Below are 279 nucleotides of genomic sequence, written 5' to 3'. Positions count from 1 at the left end.
CGGGCGGGTGCCGGCCGGCCGTGGGCGTGGGGGCGGGCCCGCCGGGCCTGAGCCGCCTGGAGCTCCTGCAGCGCTTTCTTGAGCTGCGTCTCCAGCACAGCCACCTTGGCTGCCAGGGCTGCCTCCCCGTCGGGCATGCCCAAGTCCCTCTCTCGGACCCAAGTGCCCACGCTGCGGGTCTCCAGCGCCACGGGGTCTTCAGGGGCTTCGGGGAGGGCCAGGCAGAGCTCGCCACGGCCCCGGGCGCCCGCGGGGTGGCCCAGGAACTTCTGGCTCTTG

At 74.9% G+C, this 279-nt stretch overlaps 1 protein-coding gene across 1 annotated transcript in view; it reads right to left on the bottom strand.

The window, feature by feature from the left end:
* Positions 1-279, bottom strand: part of KANK2 (KN motif and ankyrin repeat domains 2) — a 30,317-nt gene that overhangs the window by 27,725 nt on the left and 2,313 nt on the right. The window contains 2 exon segments of the mRNA XM_027765556.1: positions 1-23; positions 26-275. The exon segment at positions 1-23 is cut by the window's left edge and continues 274 nt beyond it. Coding sequence (XP_027621357.1) covers positions 1-23; positions 26-275 — 273 coding nt within the window.

This window comes from Tupaia chinensis, unplaced genomic scaffold (assembly GCF_000334495.1).
Source record: "Tupaia chinensis unplaced genomic scaffold, TupChi_1.0 Scaffold138665_1, whole genome shotgun sequence".
In the NCBI taxonomy this organism is placed as follows: Eukaryota; Metazoa; Chordata; class Mammalia; order Scandentia; family Tupaiidae; genus Tupaia; species Tupaia belangeri.
Note: the sequence above shows the minus strand (reverse complement) of the source record. Positions and strands in the feature narration are given on the sequence as shown.